The sequence below is a fragment of the Exophiala oligosperma genome (assembly GCF_000835515.1).
Source record: "Exophiala oligosperma strain CBS 72588 unplaced genomic scaffold supercont1.8, whole genome shotgun sequence".
Classification (NCBI taxonomy): domain Eukaryota; kingdom Fungi; phylum Ascomycota; class Eurotiomycetes; order Chaetothyriales; family Herpotrichiellaceae; genus Exophiala; species Exophiala oligosperma.
This window is the reverse complement of record NW_015622825.1, coordinates 1,669,065-1,694,986: the sequence shown is the minus strand read 5'-3', so window position 1 is coordinate 1,694,986 and position 25,922 is coordinate 1,669,065. Positions and strand designations below refer to the sequence as shown.

Below are 25,922 nucleotides of genomic sequence, written 5' to 3'. Positions count from 1 at the left end.
AGAGAGAGACAGAGAGAGACAGAGAGAGACAGAGAGAGACAGAGAGAGACAGAGAGGGAGAGAGATAGAGATTGATCATGGCAACACCGACACGATCATCAACAGCAACTACTACTGTGCAGCAGTCACAAACCGCCCATGCCTTGTTTTCTTTTTTTTGGTTTGGTTACTCTTTCTTATTGTTCTGTACAGAGAGTTATCATGTGCCCGTCCGTCAGGGTCGATCAACAGAACAAGACAGGACCGTCTGTTCCACGTCCATACAACGCTCATCAGTTTCACTCCGATCAGATGAGGCTAGCTAGCTCTCTTTGTAATCGTCATCTCCCTCTCACAAATCACCAGTCCACCAGTCGCCCTATCAAACAGATGCCTTCCTTGGGCATCATCATCATCATCATCACCATCACCTTGTCCACACTAGCGCCGAGTCAAGAAAAAGAGAGAGGGTGCAGTTGTCATGTTCAATATCTTCAACACCGATGTCAATATTGATATCGGCATCCAAAAAAAGGGGGGTGCTTCATGTCGCATCATCATCGATTCGACTCGACTCGGCCTCTTAGCCTCAATTCGACTGACCGACCTTCTGTCCTCATCCTCAAAAGTAAATCGATGCTGGGTGTGTGTATGTGATGATATTTCTCCAAAGATGCTGACCCCGTTGTGGTGGTCACACCGGAAGAAGCAAGTCCTTGCAAGGCAAGACACGATTATCCGCATTGCCTTTGAAAGAGAATACTACCCAGGGAAGATGATTTCTCCGCGAACTCGAAACAGAATTTCTTCGGCACTTAAGCAGGCGCTTGCCCTTGGACTTGTGCCTGAGCTTGTGCTTGTGCTTGTGCTTGAGCTTGTGCAGCATGTGCGACCACACCTTGAAGGACCTCTCGATCTCCAGGCTCCAAGATCGAAGTCAGGCTCTGGTAGAGTTGTGGCTGCTCGGTCTGCAACTTGCCAAGAGACTCTCTGAAAGTGCCGTACGGGTCGAACTTGTCCAGCGGAGTCTCAAGGAGACTGTCTTCGTCAAGAATGCTATCCTCGTCGTCGTCGGCAAGCGCGCCAAACTTTTTAGCTTCCTCGCTCAGGAAATCAAGGTACGCTTGTGACTCGTCTTTGATGTCACCCTTGGTATCAGGAAGCGTTTCAGTGTTGATGTTGCTCCATTCTTGTCCTTGTTCCCCGACCGGCTCATCCGCCCAGTCTTCGCCGTCGTCATCGGAAGCGTACTCGGACAAGGTGTCGGACACGCCGTCGGATGCTTTAACGGCTTCTTCACGCTGCTTGAGCGCGGCAGGCAAGGTGCGGAAGAGATACGTGGCACCGGTGAGCAACCGAGGCCAGCCTGTTTGAACAGATTGAGGCACCTGGTCCGCGCGGATCGTGAGGAGCGCAGAAATCGCAGCAATGCAAAGTTTCTTGTCGTGCACTCTCCGGAAGGAATCGATGCTTCCAAACCAGATTGAGAAGAATTTGTTAGTCCAGCCCTGTGCTTCGAGGACTTGCAACGCCAGAATCGGATTGTAGTAGAGAGCGTTGATAACCATTTCAATCAGATGTATCTTATAGCTCTTCACAATGGTTTTTTGCTGCGGTCCTGTCAAGACTTCCATCGGCAGGCTCACAAATACAGGGATGAAGCTGTCGATAGGGCCGCCTCGAAGATTCAACATCATTGCTTCCGCGAGCTTGCAGCCACAGATCCTGTCGACTCCTCCAACTTTGGGATCAGAAAAGATGTCCCTGACCATGCCCGCTATGGCGGCCAGGTAAGGAGGGTGGTTGATAAGTCGCTGCTGGCCGTATGAAACAAAGTTGTCCAAAGCGGGAAGCATGTCTTCCAGGTACAATTCCGCGCCGTCCTTGAAGGTCTTGTGCATGAGCTCAAAAGCTTGCCACATGGTGTCTGAGATTGATTTGGAAGCGAAGGTGCAGGAATCGATGATTTCAAACACTTCGTTGTAAAGGTCGTAGAGCTTGTTCTCCAGAGTGATAGTAATGACGGGCATGAGGATGGTTTCTAGGACGAGGAGAACATCAGGCGTGGCTTCCAATGTGAGGATGAGGGTGCCAATGGTCTGTAGGACACCAAGGGCTGCGATGGCCTTGTCGTCGAGGTAATCGCCGTAACCAGGGTCATCTCCACTCTCAGCTGCCTTGGCTTCATTGCGTTCGAGGATTTCTTTGACGATCCGCAGGTATGTGTCTCTCAGATTCTCGCTCAACGCAACCGCAAATGGGGTGAGTTGTTCGGCGAAGACTTCAACAAAATCTTCCATCACGTTAGAGAGTGCATCAACGTCGACTTCGTTCATCAACTTCAAGAGTTGGTGCATGATCTGTGGAATGTTGTCTTGCATTGCAATCCGGATTGGATCGTGCCTAATAAGCGGCTGCAGAGCAAGCGCAGCCATGACCCGGACGGGCAATTCGGGATCAGCCATCGAATGAAGGACGTGGCGATATATCACCATAAGATTGTTCTGATCCTTGAAATCGAGTTGCTCGAATCGTTCCATGGTCTCACAGGCTCTGGCACGGAGGAAGCCATGTGGAGACGAGAACTCGGGGAAGACATGTCGTACGAAGAAATATTCAACCTGGTCTGCAATGGGACTCTTCTTGCCCAGTATCACCGAGGCAAGGGAACCGATCATTCGAAGAGCGCCTTCTTTTTCCCGTGGATTCTTCTGGTCGTCTGGAGCAGCTTCGTAACGGGTGACCACCTCATTGACATATTGGAGGATTACATAGGTCTGCTGCTTTCGAGACTTGGTCAACGCAATCAGAAAATTGGTAGCAGCCATATCTGGGGCCGAGACTTCTTCGTAGAAGTTGAGCTTTCGGTGGAGATAGTCGGGAGGATTGTCTGTAAAAAGTTCCATGTCTTCATCTGACTGGCATAGAACGGGAAAGATCAAATGTTTGATCAAGCTGTCCATGTGTGGCTTGAGCTTGTCCCACATTGCTTTAGGCTTTACACACTCCTCCAAGAAGATCAATGTATATGACAATGATGGTTTGCTCAGCCAGTGGTTTCCACCAACCCATTTCTCTATCTCGCCCAGATAGACTTTGAGCATTTCGGGCGCAAAGTGGGTAATGAAATTTTTGGCATAGTCGCCATATTCCTTCTCTTGGGTGGACATAAGACCAGACGGATTCCCGTATCTGACGAACAGCCGGTTGAGGTTCGCATATGACCATTTTCGTGCCTTCCACCAATGGTTTCGTTCTCGATCTTCCACATCCTCGGTCATCGCAGACTCCGGAGGCCCCTTGGAAATGATAGTCAAGAACAGGGTGCACCAATCCACGGTTGCCTGGTGTGACTGTAGTGGTACTGGGAGACCATAATAGACAGCATGTTTGAAGCATTTGACACATATCCTCAACATCTCGCCAGCTTCAGGACTCGATTCGTTCACGAGTCTGTTTGCAATGCCCAACAGAGTCGGGAAGCCGATCTCGACCACTTTGTCCAAGTTCGCCCTCTCTTCGCCGGCCCGGAAACGATACGTTCGGCATATAGCCAGTAAACATTGGAGACCCGCATATACCGAGTTTACATCCTGAGTGTTTAACAGTTGAAGGGTTATGTCCATCAAATCTGGCCATTTGGCTGGAAAATCATACTGCAGGACGGTTTGTAGGATAGGAATGAGCTGTGCTCGTACGGGCGGAGGGGACGTGGAAAGGACCGGCAGAAGTCGATCTTTGAATGGTTTTCGTTCAGGTTCGGATATGGGCTGATGCGGTGTGTTCTCAGTGCTCCAACCCCGCGATACTCGATTCTTCAGGTAGATGGCAGTCGAGAGGCGCACGCCAGGATCTTGTTCGGACTGCAAGTTGTCAAGGAGAGCGCCGATAAAACCAGCATGCTGCTCCGCCTGCTTGAGGGCCAATTCAGCTTGTTGGCGAATGTTCTGATCGGCTGACAACGTGGACGCGATGGTCTTGCTCAAATCCATGGCGCCAGAATTTTGCCCTGGCAAGGGCTGATACGTCGACACCTCCAAAAGAAACAGAAGACGATCAAATAACAACAGAGGCCGTGAAGGGTCCTCAAGGGCGGGTTGGCTGGGGCAAGATATACGCGGGAAAACATATTTACACGGATTCAGGTTCATGGCTGCCGCCGCAGCTGCCAAGACCTTGACAAGCGAGCCAACAGCAGCGCAACAATTCTAACACAATGGCAAGGCGACGAGGCCTTTCTCTTCTATATCATTCCATTCTATCTTCTACATCGTGGCTGCTAACTTCAGCATCGCGAGATGAACAACGTATCCCGAGGTTGAGCGGAGGTTGGGGGAGATTTTCTCATCAGGCATTCTCCATACATAGAACTCTTGCATCAGGCTGTCCAGAAAGAGCTCGAAGATCGAATCTGATCGAAGCTGTTGAGCTATCAATACGACTGTCGACTTTGGCGTGGATGCTCCCAGATAACAGATGTCCGTTACCATCTGGACCAAGGGTTTGACAAGAAAGTCGTTGTAGACACAATCGCAGAGAATCACCAGATCAATGGAGTCCTCAGACGAGATGACCGAGAGGAGATTTTCAGCCCGATCAGTCTCCCAGTCGAGTGCCATGGTTTTGAGAGATGAAGTCAGAATGGGTACCCTTGAGCTGCTGCGTTTCTTTGTAGATCTCGATCGAGGCTCATTCGTACTTGAATTGGCTGATATGTTCTCCTTCAGATACTTCATCACATACTCCTGGTCAGTGAGCACATAACACTTGACGAGACGAGAGAGGACCAGGCCTACGAGGCCAGCCAGCCCGCAACCCAATTCAACCACAGTAGCATTAGCATGTAGTACATTGAGATCAGCCAATACTGATGGAAAAGAGGCCAGCCACGCAGCTAACAGAGGCGTGACTTTCCACAAGACTGCTCCTGTAGTACCTTCTTTCCGGTTGGAATTCAAGAGTCCTGGGGATTGTTGTAGTTCATACTCATGGCCAGCGACTTCGACCTGAATAGTGTCCTGTCTGGAATCGATGAACCCCAGATTGTTACTTGGGATTTCTTGACTGAACAATTCAAAAGTCTCTGAAACGAAAGGTCAGACAGCACGAAACCCTGCCAGTCAGCCAGAAGGGCAAAATGCTACTACCTTCTGATGCATCCTCCATTGGAGGACCCAGAATATCATGAAGTTTGGACGAAGCCATTGCGCTCGCATGGTCTCAGACGCTGATCAGGGCTTTTATGTCGGTTGGCCAGGATCAAGCCGCGATATTCTGTCAAAACAGGAGGATCAGTGGAGGTAAGATCTGCCTGAATGATACAATGGTGCAGTTTTCTGGAGTTGGTGACAATCCTGCACATTGCTTTGTCAGTTCAGGGCCGCACTTAAGCGACAGGGGATGATGCATGAAAAGACGAATAGCCACACTCTAGCTGACAGCACTGAGCCAACGATAGCCGGTGAGTATTGGAAGAGGGGGTACTGACAATGAGGTATTTGCAGGAACTTCGAGTGCCGTCTTCAGCAGATGTAGGGTGGAATGCCGAGAGGCGAAAGAACACGTCAGTCAGTCCATCAAGCCAGGTATGAGACACAGGCCTAGTCGAACTCGTATAACACCTGGACGAGACATAATCGAGGGTTAAAGGAAGCCAAGGTGAAATTCATCATCTTGTGGTGCCTGGGCATTATTATTGAGAGCCAATTCATCCTGCTCCGGCGCCGAGACAAAAGAGTACATTACCTAGACCTCAGGTAAGAGAGGACTGTTGGCGATGCTTACAGGCTCCGGCCCAAGCCAATCAAGCCGAACCGAGGCCCAGCAAGTTCCTACGGTGCGCCTATCACAGGGTTTCTTCCCCAGCCTAAGAGCTCCGTTGGTCACTCCCAACCCCAACACAAGCCACCCAGCATCTTCTGTCCCAAGTGAATACCTGATTACTTTGTATGCCTTCGCCCCTGGTGACGGCGATGTTGACGTAACTTACTCCCTCGTCCGTCTCTTCTTCTTGTGCGATACTTGTCTGTCGCAGCCTAAATAGTCCTTACATCTTGACCAGGCACAAGAGTTTGACATTGTTTCTAACTCTCACAATCGCCAACCTTCTGGTGTCTCGCGTCCAACTACAACGCAGGCACCAACTTCTGCTCAGATATTGATTTGCGCACTTCACGAAGCATTCACTCTTACCTGATTACACCGCGACTCCACAACTTCTCTTAAACCTCCACACCTTACATTCCACAATCCTCTGCCATCTTGCGCAGACTGTTAAAAAGACAATCACACACTCCCTGATCAGAGATGGCATCACTAGAAAACGACCGTCGGCCAAGAGTCGATGGTTACGTTCAGGCCCAGCTCACCAAGAAGCCGCCTTATTCGGTGGAAGCTTCGGGCTACGAAAAGAAACCAGGGGAGACCATTCCCAGACGAAACCCACTTGCAAAAGACGAGCTGATCGTACTGCCCTCGGACGATGTTAAGACAATCTACGACAACCTCAAGAGAGCCGCGGCCAAGTTTGGAAATGCCAAAGCTATTGGTTCGAGAAAGATCATCAAGACCCATGTCGAGAACAAGAAGGTGAAGAAGATGGTTGATGGACAAGAGCAAGAGCTCGATAAGAAATGGACATACTACGAACTCAGTGGTTACACCTACATGACTTTCGTCGAGTATGAGAAACTGGCGCATGACATTGGATCTGGCCTGCGCAACTTGGGTGTCTCCAAGGACGACAAGATGCATCTTTACGGAGCTACAAGGTGCGCTGAAGCTATTTGCATTCTGGTTCTCATACTAACTAGTACAGTGCTCACTGGCTTGCCACCTCACACGCAGCTGCGTCTCAGTCTATTCCCATTGTCACAGCCTACGATTCTCTAGGAGAGGAAGGTCTGAGACACTCCCTTGTCCAAACAAAGTCTGTCGCCATATTCTTAGATCCCAATCTCATCCCGGTCTTGAACAAGGTCATAAAGGATGCTGTGAACATCAAATCCATCATCTACAATACAGAACCAGAGATCAAAGAGGCAGATCTGCAGAAGCTCAAGGCAGACCATCCCGATGTCAGAGTCATCAGTTTTGACGAGCTGAGGAAGTTGGGTGCTGAGAAGCCCTTCGACCCTGTACCTCCGTCACCAGAGGATTTGGCATGCATCATGTACACTTCAGGTTCCACAGGCCCGCCGAAAGGTGTCACCATCAAGCACAAGGCAGTTGTGGCTGCGATGGCAGGTGTCCAAACCATTGTGGCTCCTTACATCGGACCTGCCGATGCACTTCTCACCTATCTACCACAATCTCACATTTTCGAATACATGTTCGAGAATGTTTGCCTGTTCTGGGGTGGCACCATGGGCTATGGTAACCCCAAGACTTTGTCAGACACTTCCGTCCGGAACTGCAAAGGTGACATTCGTGAATTCCGACCGACTATTCTCATCGGTGTTCCCGCGGTCTGGGAGAGTGTCAAGAAAGGCATCTTGGCCAAGATCAATAGCAGCTCTTTTGTCGTGAAGAATATGTTTTGGGGCGCATTCAACCTCAAACAAATGCTTCTCGGAGCTGGTCTTCCCGGATCCGGTGTTCTAGATGCGATCGTGTTCAAGAAGTTGAAGGAGGCAACTGGTGGACGCCTTCGAATCGCTTTCAACGGTGGCGGCCCCATCTCTCAAGAAACGATCAAATTCATCAGCTATGCAGTCACTCCAATGATTTCCGGCTACGGATTGACTGAGACCTCCGCTATGGGTGCCATTCAGGATCCATTGGCTTGGGACCCTCATGCGCTAGGTGACATTCCAGGATCTATCGAGATCAAGTTAGTCGACTTTCCCGACGCTGGTTACTACTCGACCAACAAACCTCCTCAGGGTGAGATCTGGATTCGTGGACCTTCCGTGACAGAAGGATATTGGGACAACGAGCAGGAAACTAAGGAAGCCATCACAGAGGATGGATGGTTCAAGACCGGCGACATTGGAGAGTTCAATGCCAATGGTCATCTGAAAATCATTGACCGCAAGAAGAACCTGGTCAAGACATTGAACGGTGAATACATTGCACTTGAGAAGCTGGAGTCGGCCTATCGGACTGCGCCAGTTGTCGGAAACATCTGCGTCTTTGCGGCTCAAGACAAAGCCAAGCCTATTGCTATCATCGTGCCAGTCGAGGCTGCTCTGCAAAAGATTGCCGCTTCTAATGGCATCAAGGGAGAAAGTGTGGAAGAGATGGTCCATGACAAGAAGCTCAACCGCATTGTCTTGAACGAAATGCTGAAGGCCGGCCGTCAAGCAGGACTGTCTGGAATTGAGCTCATCGATGGATTGGTCATGGCAGACGAAGAATGGACTCCTCAAAACGTGGGTGTTTAGTCGCCTTTGGTAAACGCATGATGCTGACTTTTACAGGGCCTCATTTCCCCAGCGCAGAAGGTTCAACGAAAGAAGATCGAAGCCAAGTACTCAAAGGAGATCAAAACAGCTTACGGCAGCGACTAAGAGGTGATCGCCAACTCGAGGCAAAGAGTGCACACTGATACCCATCGCACTCGCCATGTATGATTATTTCGCAGGCAGGAGGAAAGTTTGAGCAGAGACAGCTTGGTGTTCTGGAGTTACACACATTGTCACTCAAAATAATAGCATAATCTGAGCACCTCCACGGACCCAACAACGAATCGACGTCCTGTTCTCGCACTGAATTGCTACAGCCAGGCATCTAGGAAAGACCGGCGTTTCCAGCTTGTGATCTTTCTTCCACCCCTTACCCATCCGTTATTGATGACTTGCTGTGGGCAATGTCCATCGCCTTGACAGGCCAAATAACAGCAAACCCCTGGATCTTTGGCGCATTCATTACATAGAGGGTTCCCATCCGTCGCAGCGACGCTAGAAATGTCTGTTCCTGTATTCTCGTCCGCCCTGACACCTTCGCTATCGTCTAATCAGCTGTTGTCTCACTGGCATACCATTTCTCGGACTTGCATACCTGTCACCGCCCTGCTCATCTGCCAGTGTGCTAAATGCAAAGAGACCGACTGTGACAAAGAGTAGGTTTACGAGTTTCATGGTTGACAGTGGAAATGATTTCTTCTCGATTGCCGAACGTTGAATTCAGTGTTTGCGTCACGACTAAACGAGACAAAGTGTTTTTACTTATCGCCATTCTTCCACTTGAAGGGATATTAAAAGACTCCCTCCCATCGAAACCACATTCCTGCCAAGTCACATTCCAGTATCTGTCGAAATGCTCCTTGCACTCGTGTCAGATACGCGCGGATGCATTTCCATCATATCCCCGTGGATTGTACTCTCACTAATCGAGCAGGAAGCCTCAAATCTTTTCAGCAAAATCAGACCGAAATGTGGCCTTCTTACGCTTGTGTCTTTGGGCTGTATGCAGCCTTGCTTCTAGGCAGTTCAAACGCTGCGGCGTCGACGTATTGGCTAGCAAATAAGCCAAATGTCGGGACGGTCGCGTTTCAGACGAATCTAAACTATCCCGTCTTTCGCAATGTCAAAGACTACGGGGCGCGAGGTGAGTGTTCCCAACGTTAGCAGTCATTCGCAAAGTCTCTGACAAGCTACCAGGCGATGGCATCCAAGATGACACAGACGCCATCAACAACGCCATTTCGGCTCCAGGAAGTCTCAGCACCATAACATCAAAGCTCAATGGCCGTTGCGGAGGAGGAAATTCGACTGTAGGCTCATTCTGTCAGTCTTCGACGGTGACTCCAGCCTTGGTCTACTTCCCTCCTGGAACCTACGTTGTCTCCAAACCATTGATCATGTTTTACATGACACAAATGGTTGGCGACGCGGTGACTCCTCCCACGATCAAAGTCGCAGCAAACTATACCCAAATTATTGGTCTCGCTGTGATGGATGCAGATATCTATATTCCCAATGGAGCCGGAAATGAGTGGTATGCCAACCAAAACAACTTCTGGCGTCAAATCCGCAACTTCATCATTGACATGACCACGGCTCCTCTTACTGCCGCCGGCATCCATTGGCAAGTCGCCCAGGCGACGAGTTTGCAGAACATCGTGATCAATATGGTGGCCAAAGATGTCGTCAATAATGCGCAACAAGGCGTCTATATGGAAAACGGCTCAGGCGGATTCTTCTCTGATGTTACCGTAAACGGAGGATCTCTGGGCATGTACCTTGGTAACCAGCAGTTCACCACGAGGAAGTTGACTTTCAACGGTTGTGCAACCGCGATCAAGATGAACTTCGACTGGCTCTGGCTTTTCACTCAGGTCTCAATCACCAATTCCAACGTCGGCATCGACATGACCAATGGAGGGTTTTCCAACCAGGCCACTGGATCGGTCGTCGTTCTTGACAGCGTCATATCGGCCCAACAGGGTATCCTAACGCCCTACGCCCCAGGCTATAGCTCTCCTCAGGCTGCGGGGACGTTGGTCCTCGAGAGGGTTGATTTTACAGGCAGTGTCGACGCAATTTCTGCCGCTGGAGGCACTCAAGCAAGGACCGTTCTCCCCGGCGGACAGTTCATCGACCTGTTTGCTCAAGGAAATGCCTGGACCACTGCAGGACAAGGCTTGAACGGCCAAAGCTTCAACGGCACATCTTGCACGTACGCCAACTCCAGTCAAACTGTTTATGCTGCCCAGGAGACCACCATTCAGAGACAACTCGCACCTGTTCCTCGCCCTTCCAATTTGGTCGACAGTAATGGTCAGTATATTTACCGGGTGAAACCACAATACGAAACATTGCAATGGAGTTCGTTCTTGAGCGCAAAAGCCAACGGTCTTGCCGGTGACGGGCAAACAGGTCAGTCTGAGTAACCCTCAAGGAAGGCCAACTTGATTCTCGCTGACATTTCATGTACTTTCAAGATGATACCGTCGCGATGCAGAACCTGTTCAATCTCGCTGCGAGCACAAACAAGGTCGTCTACTTTGACAAGGGCGCATATATTGTGACGAGCACGATCAACGTCCCACCAACCCTTAAAATGACGGGTGAAATGCTTCCCATCATCATGGCCACGGGGTCTTTTTGGAACGATCAGATGAACCCCAAGCCGGTGCTAAAGATCGGCAACCCAGGCGACGTCGGTACGGTAGAGATCTCGGATATCATTTTCGAGACTCGGGGGCCATGTCCCGGTGCCATCATCGTCGAATGGAACATCAAGGCTCAAGGCCCAGCACTGGCGGGCATGTGGGATGCTCACTGGCGTATTGGAGGATCTGCCGGGACGAATCTTCAAATGGACCAATGCATCAAAACTCCTTCCCAACCCATCACTTCTGGAAGTTCTGTATTGACGAACTGTATCGGTGCCTTTCTATTGTTGCACGTCACTCCTCAAGCCGATGGGTACTTTGAGAACACTTGGGGTTGGGTGGCCGACCACGAATTGGACATGGGGACTCGTGACCAGATTTACATTTTTAACAAGGCGTAAGTTTGTTGGGGGGGTTCCCACCGATGATGTTGTGTTTTTCTTCGTCCTGACCTGAACAAACAGTGGCTTCCTCTTTGAATCTGCAGAAGGGCCGGTGTGGTTGTACGGCACTGCTTCCGAGCACAGCGTCATGTACGACTACCAATTTTCCAACACGAAAAACGTCTTCATGGGTCACATTCAGCATGAGACGGCGTATTACCAAGGCAACCCTGACGCCCTCCACTCCTACTTCACACCGCAGAGCAGCTGGAACGATCCCACCTACTCGGACTGCACGGCGGCGAATTGCGCCCGGACTTGGGGTCTTCGGATCCTGAATTCCAGTTCCATCTTCATGTACGGCGGTGGGCTGTACAATTTCTTCGAGAACTGGAACACGCAGGCCTGCCTGGGCACCGAGAGCTGTCAAGAACGAATGGTCGACATCCACAATTCCACCGACGTCTACCTTTGGGCTTTGAGCACGAAAGGGAGTCAATTCATGATCAGTTACGAAGGTACCGACGTCGTGCCGTATAGTGTGAACAGGGCGAATTTCTGTGAGACAATCGCCTTGTTTGAGTTGGCCGAGTCTCAGTGATGTTGGATTGGAGAAGGAGAGAAGAAAAAACAATTGGTTTGTTGGATGGTCGTTTGGAGTTTGAAAATCGGAGGGATGCATGTCTGGCAAGGAGTCTGTGAAATCCGAAATTCAAACTATTTATTCCGTTACAGTGGAAGTCGTCTTTTAGTAAAGTGTCAGTCCCATAGACTCGAATAGATTTGATTGTCTTGCTATCGTCAAGACATGATCTGCCTCGTCAAAAGGTCTCGAAATGTGGTTTACGGGAGGATGATGGACTGCCTGGTCCTCGTACCCCCCCCTGAAATTAGTTGTAGGTATGTTGCTGTCAAATTGACCAATCACGACTAATCAAACCAACTACATCATTGAAAGATCAATGTTTGCCATCAATGTCCATCGACATGTGAGCTACTGAGGGTACATATGGATGCCTTGGAGCTATTGTGTTTCTGACTCATACTATAACCATGCTTTAACTATGTCCAGCTAACACCATCATTCGTCACTTTGACATCTCTCTCCCTTTTAATTTCGCCACGGAAGTTCGTCCTGGCAATGAGTCCGAAGGGTGAAATATACACAAGAACGAGAGTCTTGAAAGAACATATAAGGTAGGGCATGTGTCAAAGATATCGAGACTATACGAAAACATCCCATACTATACCGTCTTGTCACTTGAACACGATCCCCTGGTCGACAATACTCCATATCAATATACGTCAATCTCATCATCTCAAACCTTTTCCATTCAGTCACTCTTCAGTACTACCACCACCACCACCACCACCACCATCACCACACGGCCCAACGACCTCGCTTCTTCCAAATCCGAGTCTTTCCTCTCTCTCAACTACCACTTCTTTTACAGTACTCAACCTTGGAGTACGATCGGAACCCTGAACGGTTTTCAAATCATGAAAACCAAAACCACAAGTCACGGACAAAATACCATGGCCATTACTGAGTTTCAAGAGGTCAGTCTTTCCAAATGTTCCCCCAGACGTTCTTTTACCTCTTTACGAGTCTCCGGGTACTCCATACACTCCATATACTAAAGCACAAAACGTAGAGAGTCTACACTTCCCTCCTGGCCATCCCACGAGGCAAAGTTTGTTCATATGGTGCACTGGCAAAATCATTATCGACTTCACCTCGCGCCGTGGGTGGTGCTTTGAGGAACAACCCTTTTGCACCAGAGGTCCCATGTCATAGGGTCATCGCGAGTGATGGTCACGTAGGTGGATTCATGGGTGATTGTAAGTAAACACTACCGAGGAGTATCAGTACCGCCCGTCGATACCTTTGCTGCAATCCGAGAGCATGCACTGACGCGGTCAAAATTTATCAAAAGGGCAAAAAGCACCAAGTACAATCAATCAGACCAAAAAACTCGACCTACTCGCGAAAGAGGGAGTGTATTTTGACGATCAAGGTAGATTGTTGGTCATCAACAAGTCCACACCCTCGACGACAAAACACCTCAAGAAGTCATCGACAGTGACAGTCGAAAACAATGCAGGTGGACATGACTCCCCGTGGTTCGACGGTCCATGGGATCTAGAAACCGCAAAGACGAGACTGGTAGAAATCATGACAAACAACGACAAACCCGTCTGAAGAGTTCGTCAAAAAGTTACTGCAAAGCATGAAAATGTCCGTCGATGGTGTCGACACAAAGCCAAAGAAAAAAAAAATCTCCCCCAAGAAAATAGAACCCCTGTTGGGAACAAAATCCACGTTTTGAAAAACTTGACGAACAAGTCCCGGTTATTCAAGACAACATTTTCGTTCCGTGGCTTCTAAGAACAACTTCCTTTTTTTTTTTTAGGTCTTTTTGTTGACAACCGTACTCGGTGTTTGTGTGTGTATATATATATATATACATTTTCAACGACAACGCCAGCAAACATTTCAGAAAAAGACAGCAAAAGTAAATGACAATAAAAATAATCTTCTCTTTTGAGCAAAAGAAAAAGGAAAAAGAAAGGCCAGAACGTGGATCGAACACGTGACCTAGAGATATAGTTGCTACCATGTCAAAGCTGCAATCTCTCGCTCTACCACTGAGCTATCGGGCCCCCGACGGTCATTTTACCTTGAAATTTGAAGATGGTAAGTTATAAAATTAGCAAGCACGGTGACTAAATGACGTCTCGCGAGAGACCAAAAGGCACGTCTGGACATTCTCTAGCTGCCTGCTTTACCTAGGCATGACGGTAGCTCAATCGTTCCTCTTCTGTCTCGAGTCAGACGTTTCCAAATAAAGTAATGTTTATGCTCGCCCTCAGAACCCCCCGGAAGCCTTTCCTACAGCTTAAAGGGTGGTAGAGAGGTGATCAAACGTAGGAAGCGCAAAAAAAAAATGATAATAAAAATAATAATTGCTATCAACTAGGTTCAATGGTTTCAAGGTCAACTACATTCACAGCCCTAATCCTTCGCTCCATTCCAGGACCTCCATCTCAATTTCCTTAAAATCGAGGTGTGACAATCCAACAATACTAACAAAGGACTCTCTCCCCCCAAACTTCATCCGCTTCATCATGCCAACCACCCCAAGTTTGTTGCTAGCAAAGATAAGCCAGGTCTGATGGGTACAGAAAGAATCCTCTCGCATCTCTGCAGGAGAGTCATGCATACTTGCATACTTGCATACACAATTACTTGATCTTTCCCCGGGAATTCGAGATGCAAACAAAACCTGGCTGAAGAGAAGAAAGAAAGAGAAAGCAATGATAATCAAGGTCCCATTAAAGACAGTACTAGTACTCCTCCATCAGGGGTGCCTGGGGTTTTCTCTTTTTTCATAGGAAGTATCGAGTGTAGAAAAAACAGTAATGTCGTGCCAATTTAATCTGGGCTGCAGTCATCAAGTCGTGATGATAAAAGAGTGGCTGAGTCTTCCAAGAGTACTCGGTGAGTTGTGGAATAGGTGGGCGCTGCCCTGAATATCGTCCTTCACATGATCACGCTCTTGCGTTTTTCGGCGTTGCTAAGGACCAACAATGGAGTGTTACGTCTAGCAGGTTGCTCAACTTCAACCATAGACCCTCCAATGAGGTTACCTTCATCACTGCTCAGGCTCTTAGCACTGATGGCTCCAATGCTGTCAACTGAAGATCGTTCTCGGGATATCTCCTTTCTCTCGCCACCAATAACACCACTGGCAGCAGCACGAAGACTACCCATGCTTGGTTTGCTTGAAAGACTAGTGCTGCCAGCGAGAACGGAATCGTTGTCGGACGAGACAGAAAAGTTGAATTCATTTTCGCTTCCAGGCGTGCCGGCTCCAGAACCCGACTGACGACCATCGCTTCGACGCTCGCGACCTGCACGAACCAAGTCATGAACAGCTCGACGACGTTGACGTGTAGCGAAATTCTTGCTTCCTTCGTGCTTTGATGTTGGCTTGTCTTGCAACTCTTGAAGATGAGGTGGGTTCTTTGGTTGTCTGACTGGGTGCTCTCCAGCACGTCCTTGTCCAGGACCAAAGGTGCCAGTCATGGGAGTCTGAGGCATACCGGCTGATCTCAGCCCCGCCGCTCCTTTTGTCCACTCGCCCGTCGTCTTGATATTCACAGATGACGCGTTCTTTCTGTGTCCTCGTCGGAAAGCATTGGCAGATGGCGGTGGGAGTGGTTCGACGTCCATCTGCGGAGACGGTGTGGACTTGGGAGGAGTACGCGAACGTGAGTCGGACAGGGGATGAGGCTCGGCGAATTGACGTTGGTAGCCAGCGTTGGCAGGAGGGGGTGAGACAGAATTGTTTCGACGGGAAGACAAGGTGTCTTGCTGTTGTTGGAGGGAGGGGTCAACCACGAAGTTTGACTGACCCGTCATGGGATTGTAGACAGCAAACACGCCAGGACTTCCAGGCACCGGCTGAACAACAGGTTGCAGGCCTTGTTGGAATTGCTGACTGTACATGCTCATAGGAGAATTGATGGGTGACTGGAATTGTTGGCCAGGGTTGGTCATCATGGCAGAATTGAGGTTCAGTCCTCCCAGTTGCTGAGCGGCCGCAGTAACGCTGAGAAGTTGTTGCTGCAGAGCTCGTTGCTGCTGAGCCAGATAATTGTTGGTCGCTACCAATTCGTCATAAAGATTTTGATCCATTGGGTCTGTTGGGTCTACAAAGTCGAGCGATGGAGGAGCCAGGACATGTTCAGGCAGGGAATAATTCTGCTGGTAGCTGCCGCCATGGTACGAAGCCCTCTTGTTTGGAAAGTACGTGCCAGTTGCAGTCTGCGGAATGTGGTTTCCGTATTGCGAATTCGAAGCGTACTTGCTGCCTTCGAGACCCATGGCATTGCTAGCCGGAGGCACGGTGGCAGATTTCGGGGCAGTACGAAGACCGGCTAGCAAGTGACTACGGCTAGTTCGTGGTGTCGCGCCGACGTTGGCCTGTTGAGTCTCATCGATGGTCGAAATCTTTGGGGGAGGGGCAACACTGAGACGTTTGATGTGAGAGCCTTTTCCACGCGACGCAAAGCCGGGGCCGGAAACGCCGATGGAGTTGTTGAAAGGAGACTGGTAAGTCATTTGAGCAAGACCGCCAGCGTCGATGCTCATTGTTTTCTATGACTGAAGGCAAGAAAAATGTGGGAGCTGAAGAACCAGGATGAAATGCTGAAAGTGTGTAATGCGGATAGGCGAGATCCAGCGAGGGATCTGTCAAGAAAGTAGCCGTAATATCCGTGGCGTCGAGACGCGTAGAAGTGAATTGCAATGAAGGTATGAGTGAGATGATTGTTTCGAGGATTAGAAGATTACTGAGATTCGTGTGAGGTCAGGTTTCGTATCGTGGCCGAGAAAGTAAAAAGGCGGCGAGGAATCTAGTGACGTGAGAAAGTTGAGGATAGCGATGAAATGCCTGCCTGAGGATAATGGTCAGAACAACAATACAATACGATCCCGCGTGATGCCGACAAGAGAGACGTACCAGAAATTCAGCCAGCTGTAGCAGTCAAAGGCGCAGAGAGATTGTGTGAGTTTGTGTGATGTGCTGACAAGAGGGCCGCAGAGGCAAATGATGTGTGAAAATGTACAGGGCAGTCTTTAGTTAACGCGGCGAATAATATACGAAATGTACGACAATGAACGGTGGGTTGTAGTAGGATATTGCTCGGCAATGATCGAATAAGTTCCTTTTCAGCTGGGAAAAAGAAAGACGATGGTGATTAGGACGTATGTAAGTATCGAGGTGAGCTTTTTTGAATATGGGTATCGAATTGCAGTGAGGAGGCAGAATCCGCCGACCAGGGACAGCAGCTGTCAAGCTCTCGGGGGGGCTCTGGATCTGGATCGTGGTCGAAATTGCGATTAGGGCGAACCTGCAGAATCGGACTAGGTGGTAAGGAAAGGCACGAGACGCGAGAGAGACGGAGGGTGGATGGAAAAAGGGGATGTCGTCGATGTCGAGTATCGACTTGGAAGGGTGGAAGAAGAAACAAGACCGACGAAAAAGAGGTGGTGGTGGTGGGAGGAAGATGAATGTGCAAGGTGAGGGCAAAAAGAAGTCAGTCCAAGGGAAAAAGAGAGAAGACTCGATCTTAGTCAGTCACCAGAGAACAAAAACCAAGGGGATGGGCATGATTCGACCAACAAAGCGAATGGAGGGGACCGACTGTCTGTCTAATTGGCCATGGAGGGCACGAGCTTAGGGAGGTCTAGTGCCTATACGGGAGCACAATAGGCTGAGGGACGAAGGACGGGGTAGGGGCCACCCGTTAGTTTGGAGCAGTTTGTTAGGTTAGGCCGGGTGCTTCTGCTCCCCTCTTCGGGCTCTTCAGGGCTTGGGATCCAAAACAGCCGCCCGCCCCAATAAGCCACTAACCATCCCTGTTAGGGCGAGTCAAGATGAGTGGCAGCCGTGATCTGAAGTGACAGAGCCGATCGCTTTCACCATGCAGAGCACGGAGGCGAAGGACTCATCTCATCATCACCAACGCATTCCTTTCTTCCACTAAGGAAATTCGTTTGCATAACGGTACTGCATGGTGGGCGGCTATTTCAATACACAACAAATAAGAGGTTCACAGATCGGTTGCAGAGGAGAAGAAATGACCATGCATACTTGAGACACATACGGAGCATACTGTATATTCATTGCCTAGGACACACCTGGAGCTCTCACTCTTTGCATTTCCAATCACTCGGATCTGCTGCTAATAATGCGGACTTCCCACCCCTCCCCCCGAACTTGCTCACTACTGTACTCCGTACAAAAGTCTTTACGTTAGGCTACGCGAACAAGGATGGTGTTGGAATACTGTGCATAGCTCCCACGAGGTCTGAGTACCGAGCGAAGCCTTCCAATCGTCCTAAAGCCTGTTTCAACCTTGTCGAATCGTCTGTTCTCCACCGCGTACTCCGTAAAATGTCTAGTAAGATGTATTGGTCAGGGGGTGCCAGACATTTGTAGGCCCATAGTGCAAACCAACCCTGGGTGGCCTGCTGGACACACCGAGAATGCGCCCTACAGAAAGTACCTTGGTCCCTCTCCTCCGTGGGTACTCCGTACGTATGCATTGTTGTTGTCCTCGGCCTCGATTTCAAACATATTTCCTCCCAATGTTCATGTCCAGTTGATTTGTTTTGTCCGGTCTCCCCCTGACAACTTCGAGCACGAGAGCCACATTCCCAAACCCTACTCCTGTAATTTGTAAATGAAAAAAACAACATCCTTCGCCTCCACAATATGCAAACACCCCCCTCGATAAGCAATCAAACTGGAGGCTTAATCCGAATTCCCTCCCGATGGAGACCTGGGATATCTCGTGGCGGCCAGCCAAGAAAAAAGGCGTTGGCCCTGCAAGACATTCGGCCTGGTAAGCACTATCAGCGAGAGATTACCTGGTCCTGTCAAAGTCCTGAGGATCCATGACTTGCTCCGTACCTAGGCATAATACGGAGTACGCGACGCGACGAACTCAGAAAGCACGCGAGAGCCTTGCAAAGTACCTAGTTGATCTTCATCTCGTCAAGCCTTGAGGAGAGGAAAGATTCTATTTCTATTTTTTCTGCTTCTGTCCTGTCATGCGTTGGAACCGCGGAAGTGTTACAAAAGCCAGCTATCGTTGTACCTAATGCGTCGAGCGGTTTGTGCATGCTGGTCCTGAACATGCAGTTGGTGTACACTTGCCCTCTTTTACCCCTGTGCCTTTTCCTTCGAAGTACAGTGGCTCTTGGCTGAAGGAAATAGTTGACCAGTGGGAGTAGGAAGGTGGTTAAGATTAAATACTGTACATGCAGGCAGAATAGACAGGTGCAAGCAAAGTCTCTGAAAGCTTTGCATCGTACCATTCTTTCGACCTGATCAAAGCGGAAAGGTCGAGGTAAACGTTAAACCTCAGCCTCGTCTGAAGCCTTGGTTCTCGGCTGCGAGATTGGCTTCGATGTTTGACCTTCGTGGATGTTCTCTCGCTCAGGCGAGTACGTTTCATCGTCATGAATCTTGACTTTGCCCTCTTCCCGAGGAGGGTTTCCTTCGCTCCTTGGGGCCGACTTCTTTGCTTTCCTTCCCGAACCCATTGTCGGCGTTGAGGTAGGTTCTTCCAACAATCTACGTTGTGGTTGTCCATCTTGTTGCTGCTTTTTCCTCTCCGCAATCTCATTCACCAACTCCTGTCTCTCCGCCTCTAACCCGGCATCAAGTTCCTCTTCATCTTCCAGTTCACCCTTGTAGACTTCCGGGTAACGCTGGAAGCACTGTTGCATGTTCTGGAACTTGTCTATGCAGTCCATTCCCTTGGGTTCCTCGGTCGAGAAGACGAAACATGAAAATGCCTCTTTGAACTCTGGTCCACATGGGCCATGGGCCATCCCGCCCAGACACGGGCAGTCCCAATTGATCTCGCCCGTCTCGGGGTTGAAAGCTCCTTCACTCTGCGCCTCTTGTTCTAGATCGCCCTCGAGGGCTGCAACGGAATTTGCGTGGTGCGGTTCTGGTTCTTCGCCGGCGGATACAGATGTCGACGCATTTTCGGAAGATAGGCTATCGACGGTAGACTTGATGGCAGCGGTGTTTCCCTCGGCCTTCCGGGCCCGTCGGGATGTTAATTCCTCTAGTGAAGTCGTACTGGTTGCGTCTTCATAGGCATCGAGATTTGGGTTCAAGAGATCTATGAAAATCATGCACAGTCAGTACTCATTCCTGAAAGCAATCGAGGTTAGTCACGTACTATGTTGAGGCTGTTCCGCAAACACGGGACTTGTGTTGTAATAGTATATGAATGCGCCTGCAAGACCCCATCTCACAGCACTGCTCTTCCAGGACCTCCGAGCGTTGACGGGCGACGATGTGCTGGCACATCTTCGTCCGGCTACCGTCCGCGCTGGAGCAAGAGAAGAGGGAGCTGCGGAGCGTAGTAGACTTCGCGCCGCTGGTCGAAACATATTGAGAACTTCGGTCTGGACAGACAGATCAAAAACTGGAAGGGCAAAGAGGCATGCTAGCAGCTTAGGTATCAGGAACGAAAGACCTGCGATGAATAAATTGTGAGAATCCGTCACTACCTACGTATGGAAATGCTTGACCTCACAATTACTAATTGCGCAACGTCGGCCACTTTTTTTTAAACTTACAAGTGTTCTTATGCCTCGCCGTAGAAGGTGTTGGACCGGGTGGAGTATTTATTACCCAGGAACTACATACCGCGATGCCCCGGAAGAGCCTTTATTCTCGTCACACTTTTTCAACCTTTTCCGTGCGAAGAGCACGTCTCTCTGGCAATGTCGACAGACTGGTATCCCTGTGGGTTGTTGAATAACAAGCCCACAAACCCATATGCCGTATTGATCCTGAACCAGCCAATCAACAAAAATGCTTTGAACGCGGTCATCCAGTCAGCTTCTCTGTTAGTATGCGCCGACGGAGGGGCTAACAGATTGTTGGAGTACGACCACAATGCCACAAATGGCTTCGAGAAACGGCTGCCAGATGCTATCATAGGGGATCTTGATTCCATCACACAGCCGACGGAACGATATTATCGGTCCCGCGGAGTCCAGGTCGTCAGAGATCCCGATCAGTATTCCACAGATTTCACGAAATGCCTAAAGTGGATTCGCGACCGGACCACGAAGGTCGCCATTTCGTCCGACTCTACCATGGACGTTGTCGTGCTGGGAGGACTCGGTGGCCGTGTGGATCAGGGCTTTTCTCAAGTCCATCATTTATATCTTGCAGAAAACGATAAAGAACTTCTGACCGGCCGCATATATCTCCTATCTGAACAAAGCTTATCATTTGTCCTAGCTGATAGTATCAATCTGGTCCATCTCGAAGCCGGATATTTTGAAGAAAACGTCGGCATCATACCCATCCTCGGACGTACATTGATCACCACTAAAGGTCTCGAGTGGGACGTCGACCAGTGGCCCACCGAATTTGGCGGCCAGATGAGCACGAGTAATCACATTCGCTCCAATATGATTGAGCTTTCCTTCGACGGCCCCCGACCTTTGTTCACCCTAGAACTTCATCAATGTTTCACACTTGCCGGGACCTGAAGCAAGACGAACCATCGCACCGCTTCGTTTTACCTCCGTTCGCTTCAATCCTCAGAAGGCATTTGCACATGGATTGGACGGACTCGGCCGGAAGCTGCATTTTTGTCGGATACCTCACAATTAGAGTCAGACCCTTCCATTACAACTTCGTTGCTAGTGCCGCTTCGCTAGACACATCAAGGCACTGTGCCACAGGGATTTGCGACGTCTTGACAGCAAGCGTTGATACCTTATCCGTATCGTCGTGCCACTACCCAAAGGGTTGCGCGTTGAGATAATGCATGTTGCTACAATCTCAGGTTTTGTGGAAACAAACATTGGCCATTACAGGCCCTGCACGTTGCATTTCAAGTCCTATACAGGCCAGAAATGGCCAATCAGCCTGGCTTCTTCGACATCCTAGGGGTATTCCGGGTTGGTGAAGCAGAAGATTTTCGGTTTTCATATCTGCCTCTCGAACCACTTGGGGTGGGGGATTTTGTTTCATACCAGTCCACGTCACTAAGATTAAGTCTCCTGGCACGAGGTGCGTTGCGCCCAGACTTTTCAGACCGGCTAAGAGAAGGGTTGTAATGGTCGAAGCCTGGTTTGAGTCCCTTAGTATTGGGGTTCTTTTGCAAAGGGGGTAGCACGGTAGGATCATTAGGGAGACTTTGGGATATACCATCGTGTTGATCATCTTCACGCAAATCATAGTTCAAGACCAAGTTCTTGATACGCTGTTGCTCCTCTCTTTCAGCGGCCTGTTGGGATTTCATCGAGATCGCAAAGCTTGAATCCGAAGGGAGCTCAATCGTCTTCGTCTGAGAAATGGTTAGTCACGTCAGTAGAGAATCAAGACAACAAGGTCCTTCAGAGGATACTTGCCTGCTGGCGGTTGCCTCGCTTAGTCATCAAGGAGAATGCCATCGTATTTGGTTCGGTTTCGACCGGTGTCTTCGGTTCCTCGTCGACAGGCTCAGCAGTCTGGCGCTGGATTTTGCGTATGGGCAAAGGCACATCAAACTGTGCTCGACGTTCGAATTTCCGGGAGTCCAAACTTTCGGCCATCATTCTCTCGAAGGCTCGGTCAAAATCTGCCTCAGCTTCTGGATCGAGCTGCTCTTCCTGGCGCAAAACCACGATCTGTTCTTCTTCGTCAGAATCAACCGGCTCCTTCTCCTCGCCCGCATCATCGAGAATACCATCCTGTCCTCGGTCAGTCAAAAGATCAGTACACTGGGAATTTCGTACCTCGCCATCTTCATCCGAAGATTGTGGCACTTGCGGCTCGATTTCACCGTCGCCCTCAGCAAGAGCGTCCTCGTCAGAGCCAGAATCTTCCAACTCTTCTGCTTGATCGGCTCCCTTCTCCAAGGCTGACTGCTTGTAGTTCGTGCTGACAGCTTCCGCAAAAACCTTGGCCGCTTCTCCGAGTTCAGTAACAAGCTTCCAATTGGGTCTGACCAGAGAAAATGTATCTTGTACAAGAAAGTCAACCTCCATCGGAAGTGGGTCTTTGGTCGTCATGTAGTATTGCAGGAAAGCCAAAAAGAAGTCAAGTTTCTTCTTTGAACTGCCCCTGTCAAAACAAATGCCGCAAGTATCGAGAATCGTGCAGACTAGCCGAATTCTGAAGAAGTCGTCCGGAGGGTCGAATGGATTGTACTTTTCAGGTTGCGGAGTACCTCCCTCATGGCCGAACGTTACAATTCGATACAAGGTGTCGAAAATGACCGTCGAGTCGATCATCTTGTAATTGTACAGCTCACCGAGGTACTTAACTTCAGCGACTCTCCGCTGATTGAACTTGAAGTCATTCTGTTCCAGGCCCAAAGTTATCTGTTCGAGGATATTGTCGATGACTCCTATCGCAAAATCCTGGTGATAGCGGTACAGAGCCTGCAAGAGGACGGCAAGGAGGTGGATATTGCTGAACTTGACTTTACCAGGTTTACTAAATATCTTCTGCAACATCGCAACCACCTCTTTCTCTTCCCAGTGCAGCTTTCGAATTGTCTTGAGCACTTTCATGTAGTTGCGCTTTGTCATGTCCATGTATATCATTTGACGCACGAAAAGCTCCATAGGCGTGCGTTCTTTCTGTTGGATTGCAGCCCTCTGCGGAGGATCGACATAGTAAAGCGCATTCTCGATCAACATGCGTTCCTGCGTACCCAAGTGTTGAGCAGACTTCTTCCGGTTGAGCGTCTCAAGAAAGGAGGCCATTCGAGGAGATGTCTCAGGGTTTCGCAAAAGGTATCTTCCGCAATTCTCGAGCAAATGAGCAATGATCTCAATATTCATTCGTGAGAAGTCGTCCAAGCTGACTTTGAAACAATGAAAAATGACGTGCTCTGGCACGATGCCAAATTTGGTGAGCTCTGCAAGGTAACGAATGTTCAATAGCCGAACCTGACCTAGGAAGTCTTTGGTCTTGCGACGTTGAAGACTTCTGAACTCGTCATCAAGATGTGTGACTAAGCCTTGCACGATGTCTGTCATGTACTGGCCAAGAGTGGCAGCAAGTCGAGCATACAATGGAAGAAGGTCCGTTCGGCCTTTGGGAACATCTTGTATTGCTTTGATCAATCGGTTTCGTGACGCCTTTGAGTTGAGGAAACAGAAATCTAGGGCGACCTGGTCGACCATTTCTTTGGTTTGGAGATCGGGTAGTCGTAGTAGAATAGCATCGACCTGAGCTCCTACTGTCTTATTCGCGATGGCAGTGGACTGATCGTCGATGTCTGAAGTCTTAGGGGATTCATTATTGGCTTCAGCTCGATCCTCCGCCTCGGATTTCTTCTTAGAGTCCTCGAGCAGGATTGCTGGTACCCTACCCTTAAGATCGACCAGATTCTCGTAGAAGCGACGCTCTTCTTCATCTTCCCACATACCAGCGCCATCACCTGATCCTTTCAGATACTCGCCCGTCTTGATCATACCCACAGTACCTGAAGCTGAATTATCAGTGCCGTCTTTGTCCTCAAGATCAGGCATTTCTTGTCCAAGGATGTCACAGAGGACCTGAGCATTCGCAACCAGTTTCTCTTGAGTCTTTGTCTGCTTCTCAAAATTTGCCTGCCTGTCCTCAAAGATCTCGCCACTTTTGACGTAAGCCTCCGCATTGCGTCGACTCTGGTTGTTCAGAGACTTTTGATCACGTATGATATGGGTCTTAACACTAGACAAGTAGCGCTCAAAGATATTGATGAATCGTTGTCGAACAGGTGGTGGAATAAAAGGTGCATCTTCTTCAGTTGCGTCGTTTGAGGACGATGCATCCTTGGCTGTGTCTACAACAGCACCATCTGCATCAATTGTTTTTCGACCCTCATCAGTGGGCGATTTGAGACCCAAGACATCCCAAGCGAAGTTCTTCACGAAAAGTACAGCAAGACTTAAATTGGCGTGTTCAGAATCATGACCCAGTAACTCCTTCAGCACTTCGAGAGGAAAAGGCTCATGTTCAAGGTGACCGTCAGATTTGAGACCATTTGAAATCGGCGCTGTTTTGCCTACTGCTTGGGATGGGTTTTCTTTACCCTTTGCCGAGACATCATCGGGGCGTTCAACATCGTCGAGGCCCCGGAGAATTCCACAGACCCAGAATTCTGTCACCACTCGGAGTAGAATGCGATGTCGTTGCAGCCGCTCCTTCTCCTCACGTTCGCGAACTTCAGGAGTCCATTGTTTGAGTTGTGCTTTGTCTGGAGGTGTCAAGCCTTTGCCCAAGAGCCAGCCTAGTTTCTTTGTGTATTCTCCAGGTCCAAATCTTTGATGCAGCGCACTGACAATCTCAACTGCTGCAGCAATCTCACCGGCGGTCTTCAGTTTGCTCAGACCTTCGGCAGTTGCTGAGATGATCTCAGACAGGTATTTTTGCAAGGATAAAGTTCGAACCTCTAGAAGAAACGTGTCTTGACCAGAGGAGGATATACCTGTGCGCAGGCGTTTTATGAAGGCTGTGTTCTTCTTCAAGGATGAATCGAGGGAGGTTGCGACATCGTAGACGTCTATCTGTGCGTTAGCCCCAGTGCGCAAATTCATTGCTAATCTGGTACCTTTGGCTCCGGACCAAACGCGGAGGTTTAAGTCACGTAGCTCTCCTGTTTCCCTCAGGTCAGTATAAGCTTGTGCACGATCGCTTTTGTCCTACGTTTTCGCTTGCGGTCCATGATGGGCCGCGGTGTTGTAGAGAGTTGAGTATCGCTTGCATGACGACAAGCAGAGACTATGCAGGAAGCCTGCGATGTTTTTCGGCTGTAGATATCAACACGGATATCTTGCAGCCAGTGATTCACTGGTGATGTTTATAATTAAAATTGTCTATCCTGTCCTTGACTTCGTTTGATATGAGATCCCAAATGGGCCAACCCGCAGTCGTCCAAAGCTGGAATGTTAGGCGAAAACCACAGCCTTG

At 49.4% G+C, this 25,922-nt stretch overlaps 9 protein-coding genes and 1 non-coding gene across 12 annotated transcripts; 4 read left to right on the top strand and 6 right to left on the bottom strand.

Moving 5' to 3' along the window:
- Nucleotides 1-106: 106 nt before the first annotated feature.
- Nucleotides 107-4,082, bottom strand: PV06_08544 (uncharacterized protein). Its single transcript, XM_016409894.1, has one exon. The coding sequence runs from the start codon at nucleotides 3,969-3,971 to the stop codon at nucleotides 795-797; it is 3,177 nt and encodes a 1,058-aa protein (XP_016260202.1). The 5' UTR covers nucleotides 3,972-4,082; the 3' UTR covers nucleotides 107-794.
- Nucleotides 4,083-4,212: 130 nt separating this feature from the next.
- On the bottom strand, nucleotides 4,213-5,649 carry PV06_08543. 2 transcript variants are annotated; one of them, XM_016409892.1, is made up of 3 exons: nucleotides 5,468-5,649; nucleotides 5,127-5,333; nucleotides 4,213-5,062 (listed from the first exon to the last, which is right to left on the bottom strand). In XM_016409892.1, exons 2-3 carry the CDS (start codon nucleotides 5,182-5,184, stop codon nucleotides 4,245-4,247), a joined length of 876 nt encoding a protein of 291 aa, XP_016260200.1. In that variant the 5' UTR covers nucleotides 5,185-5,333; nucleotides 5,468-5,649; the 3' UTR covers nucleotides 4,213-4,244. The 2 variants fall into 2 exon arrangements, with proteins under 2 accessions (XP_016260200.1, XP_016260201.1); XM_016409893.1 differs by having other exon boundaries at nucleotides 4,213-5,333.
- A 636-nt stretch (nucleotides 5,650-6,285) lies between these two features.
- PV06_08542 (uncharacterized protein) lies at nucleotides 6,286-8,489 on the top strand (the record flags this gene model as incomplete). The annotated part of the gene is made up of 3 exons (XM_016409891.1): nucleotides 6,286-6,749; nucleotides 6,797-8,351; nucleotides 8,400-8,489. 3 exons carry the CDS (start codon nucleotides 6,286-6,288, stop codon nucleotides 8,487-8,489), a joined length of 2,109 nt encoding a protein of 702 aa, XP_016260199.1.
- Nucleotides 8,490-9,353: 864 nt separating this feature from the next.
- PV06_08541 (uncharacterized protein) lies at nucleotides 9,354-12,022 on the top strand (the record flags this gene model as incomplete). The annotated part of the gene is made up of 4 exons (XM_016409890.1): nucleotides 9,354-9,528; nucleotides 9,582-10,799; nucleotides 10,865-11,435; nucleotides 11,503-12,022. The coding sequence occupies 4 exons, from the start codon at nucleotides 9,354-9,356 to the stop codon at nucleotides 12,020-12,022; spliced, it is 2,484 nt and encodes an 827-aa protein (XP_016260198.1).
- Nucleotides 12,023-12,778: 756 nt separating this feature from the next.
- On the top strand, nucleotides 12,779-13,624 carry PV06_08540 (uncharacterized protein; the record flags this gene model as incomplete). The annotated part of the gene is made up of 3 exons (XM_016409889.1): nucleotides 12,779-12,981; nucleotides 13,077-13,263; nucleotides 13,359-13,624. Exons 1-3 carry the CDS (start codon nucleotides 12,922-12,924, stop codon nucleotides 13,622-13,624), a joined length of 513 nt encoding a protein of 170 aa, XP_016260197.1. The 5' UTR covers nucleotides 12,779-12,921.
- A 368-nt stretch (nucleotides 13,625-13,992) lies between these two features.
- Nucleotides 13,993-14,085, bottom strand: PV06_08539. The gene has a single exon. It is a non-coding gene; the product is annotated as a tRNA-Cys (tRNA).
- A 285-nt stretch (nucleotides 14,086-14,370) lies between these two features.
- PV06_08538 (uncharacterized protein) lies at nucleotides 14,371-17,515 on the bottom strand. The gene is made up of 2 exons (XM_016409888.1): nucleotides 16,950-17,515; nucleotides 14,371-16,884 (listed from the first exon to the last, which is right to left on the bottom strand). The coding sequence occupies exon 2, from the start codon at nucleotides 16,577-16,579 to the stop codon at nucleotides 14,966-14,968; it is 1,614 nt and encodes a 537-aa protein (XP_016260196.1). The 5' UTR covers nucleotides 16,580-16,884; nucleotides 16,950-17,515; the 3' UTR covers nucleotides 14,371-14,965.
- Nucleotides 17,516-18,910: 1,395 nt separating this feature from the next.
- PV06_08537 (uncharacterized protein) lies at nucleotides 18,911-20,534 on the bottom strand. The gene is made up of 2 exons (XM_016409887.1): nucleotides 20,191-20,534; nucleotides 18,911-20,130 (listed from the first exon to the last, which is right to left on the bottom strand). Exons 1-2 carry the CDS (start codon nucleotides 20,402-20,404, stop codon nucleotides 19,352-19,354), a joined length of 993 nt encoding a protein of 330 aa, XP_016260195.1. The 5' UTR covers nucleotides 20,405-20,534; the 3' UTR covers nucleotides 18,911-19,351.
- Nucleotides 20,535-20,691: 157 nt separating this feature from the next.
- On the top strand, nucleotides 20,692-22,458 carry PV06_08536 (thiamine pyrophosphokinase). Its single transcript, XM_016409886.1, has one exon. The coding sequence runs from the start codon at nucleotides 20,741-20,743 to the stop codon at nucleotides 21,518-21,520; it is 780 nt and encodes a 259-aa protein (XP_016260194.1). The 5' UTR covers nucleotides 20,692-20,740; the 3' UTR covers nucleotides 21,521-22,458.
- PV06_08535 lies at nucleotides 21,221-25,803 on the bottom strand. Of its 2 annotated transcripts, XM_016409885.1 has the most exons (7): nucleotides 25,659-25,803; nucleotides 25,564-25,608; nucleotides 22,754-25,515; nucleotides 22,388-22,708; nucleotides 22,185-22,323; nucleotides 22,010-22,103; nucleotides 21,221-21,874 (listed from the first exon to the last, which is right to left on the bottom strand). In XM_016409885.1, exons 1-7 carry the CDS (start codon nucleotides 25,675-25,677, stop codon nucleotides 21,868-21,870), a joined length of 3,387 nt encoding a protein of 1,128 aa, XP_016260193.1. In that variant the 5' UTR covers nucleotides 25,678-25,803; the 3' UTR covers nucleotides 21,221-21,867. The 2 variants fall into 2 exon arrangements, with proteins under 2 accessions (XP_016260193.1, XP_016260192.1); XM_016409884.1 differs by having other exon boundaries at nucleotides 22,010-22,323.
- Nucleotides 25,804-25,922: the final 119 nt, after the last annotated feature.

Bases quoted from the DNA above. Each gene is read 5' to 3' on its own strand.
- PV06_08544 (XM_016409894.1), bottom strand. From the start codon at position 3,971: ATGGATTTGAGCAAGACCATCGCGTCCACGTTGTCAGCCGATCAGAAC.
- PV06_08535 (XM_016409884.1), bottom strand. The intron at 22,709-22,753 runs GTACGAAATTCC...GACCGAGGACAG, and splicing joins CTTCGGATGAAGATGGCGAG to GATGGTATTCTCGATGATGC. The intron at 22,324-22,387 runs GCAAGTATCCTC...ACCATTTCTCAG, and splicing joins AGCGAGGCAACCGCCAGCAG to ACGAAGACGATTGAGCTCCC.
- PV06_08536 (XM_016409886.1), top strand. From the start codon at position 20,741: ATGTCGACAGACTGGTATCCCTGTGGGTTGTTGAATAACAAGCCCACA.
- PV06_08543 (XM_016409892.1), bottom strand. From the start codon at position 5,184: ATGGCTTCGTCCAAACTTCATGATATTCTGGGTCCTCCAATGGAGGAT. The intron at 5,063-5,126 runs GTAGTAGCATTT...CTTTCGTTTCAG, and splicing joins AATGGAGGATGCATCAGAAG to AGACTTTTGAATTGTTCAGT.
- PV06_08538 (XM_016409888.1), bottom strand. From the start codon at position 16,579: ATGAGCATCGACGCTGGCGGTCTTGCTCAAATGACTTACCAGTCTCCT.
- PV06_08537 (XM_016409887.1), bottom strand. From the start codon at position 20,404: ATGTTTCGACCAGCGGCGCGAAGTCTACTACGCTCCGCAGCTCCCTCT. The intron at 20,131-20,190 runs GTACGTGACTAA...TGATTTTCATAG, and splicing joins TGCGGAACAGCCTCAACATA to ATCTCTTGAACCCAAATCTC.